Source organism: Tupaia chinensis, unplaced genomic scaffold (genome assembly GCF_000334495.1).
Source record: "Tupaia chinensis unplaced genomic scaffold, TupChi_1.0 Scaffold000075_1, whole genome shotgun sequence".
NCBI lineage: Eukaryota > Metazoa > Chordata > Mammalia > Scandentia > Tupaiidae > Tupaia > Tupaia belangeri.
The window spans coordinates 1,644,584-1,646,052 of NW_006159535.1; the positions used below are offsets into that span (position 1 = coordinate 1,644,584).

The following is a 1,469-nucleotide window of genomic DNA, read 5'->3' on the forward strand; positions in this document are numbered from 1 at the left end:
CAAGAAGAGAATGGAGGAGAAGGGATTGTGGTGTGGTCATCCCCCTTGGGAGGTGATTTCTCGCTTTTTGTCTCTCTGTCTCTCTTTCTGGCTAGTACACCAAGAGGAAGAAATAAAACACTTCCCTTAAGCCTCCATCTCTTTCTCCAACCCTCCAGTTAGACTTCATCTCCTGGAAAGTATAAACTAAAGACTGGGTATATCTTTCTAGCGATCTTAAAAATAACTATGGAAGATACATTGATCTGAGAGGATATTTGATTTTCCAGGAAGAGTTTCATTAGGATCAAGTCTCAATAAAACACGCCTGTAAATCAAGAGGTAATCTGGAACACTACAAAGATAATGGAGGGGCAGTGATTGGTGTGGTGATTAAGGCACTGGACTCCCATACAGCCTACTGTGGTTCAAGTCCTGGACCTGGCCGCTTGAGACCTGTCAGGCGCATGTGCACGTGAGTGTGCATGTGTCCAAAATCTCAGGAAGGTAATGGAGGAAAAGGGATTGTGGTGTGGCCATTTCCCCCAGGGGTGTGATTTCTCATTTTCCCTCTCACTGTCTCTGCCCTATGGCAAAACATGGAGGGAAAATAAAAGATAATGGGAATCAGATGACTTAATGCTGCCACTAAATCATTGGGATCATTCTCTAGTGTTTACTTTGAAGAATTATAGGATTGTATTAAATGAACTTAAGAGATCTTTAACAGCCTAGGATTTAATTGTTTGGGAGTTGTGGGTCCCAGTGGAATGTCAGAACCACCAAAAAGGCAAAAAGAAAGAAAATTCATTTGTGGTTCCATTAGATTCATATTATATCAATGCTCCTTGTTCTAGACTCAAGTCAGGTATTCAAAGGGTGGGAAATCATTTGTCCTCATCTGTTGCTTCATTCACTAGCATAGCAATGATAAGGGCACGAGCAAAGAGCTGGATTTTCCCTTTCTTCCCGTTCTCATCTATGCAGGAGATCATTTTACCCTCACCTTCTGAGAACAGGGAAAAGGTAAATGCTGAAGTACAACTCACCGCGGTGCCATTTTCCTGTGATATATGAACTGTTAGATGCCTGACTTCTGATGGCTTAGCCTCATGGGGCTCTTTGGTTTGATCAGTAGCAAGCCTTCCTGGATTTGAGTGATTTAACAACTGGAGAGGACTCGACATGTTGGTGATACAAAAAGCATGGAATGGATATAATAATGGTGACCCAGGGTATCTTCAGTGAGAGTTTGCATTGAGCAGCCAAGAAGAGATGCTGATGTCTGCCCAGTGCCAACAGGAATGTTATCCAGAAGGTTCTACTTCAAATCCTCAGTGCTCAACCAGATTTTGTCAGTTGCCTGACAAACCTGTTTTTCAGGAAAAAGGCAGACGTGGTTTCTAAAAACACATGAAAACATTGGTTAGATTGTAACTATTTGAAACAACCTGCTAATATATATATATATATATATGTATACTCATAAT

The 1,469-nt window shown here is 41.5% G+C and overlaps 1 protein-coding gene across 1 annotated transcript in view; it reads right to left on the bottom strand.

Annotated features, from left to right (window-relative positions):
- Nucleotides 1–1,469, bottom strand: part of LOC102473336 (coiled-coil domain-containing protein 170-like) — a 32,229-nt gene that overhangs the window by 28,312 nt on the left and 2,448 nt on the right. The window contains 1 exon segment of the mRNA XM_014584193.1: nt 1,029–1,382. Coding sequence (XP_014439679.1) covers nt 1,029–1,166 — 138 coding nt within the window. The 5' untranslated portion in view covers nt 1,167–1,382.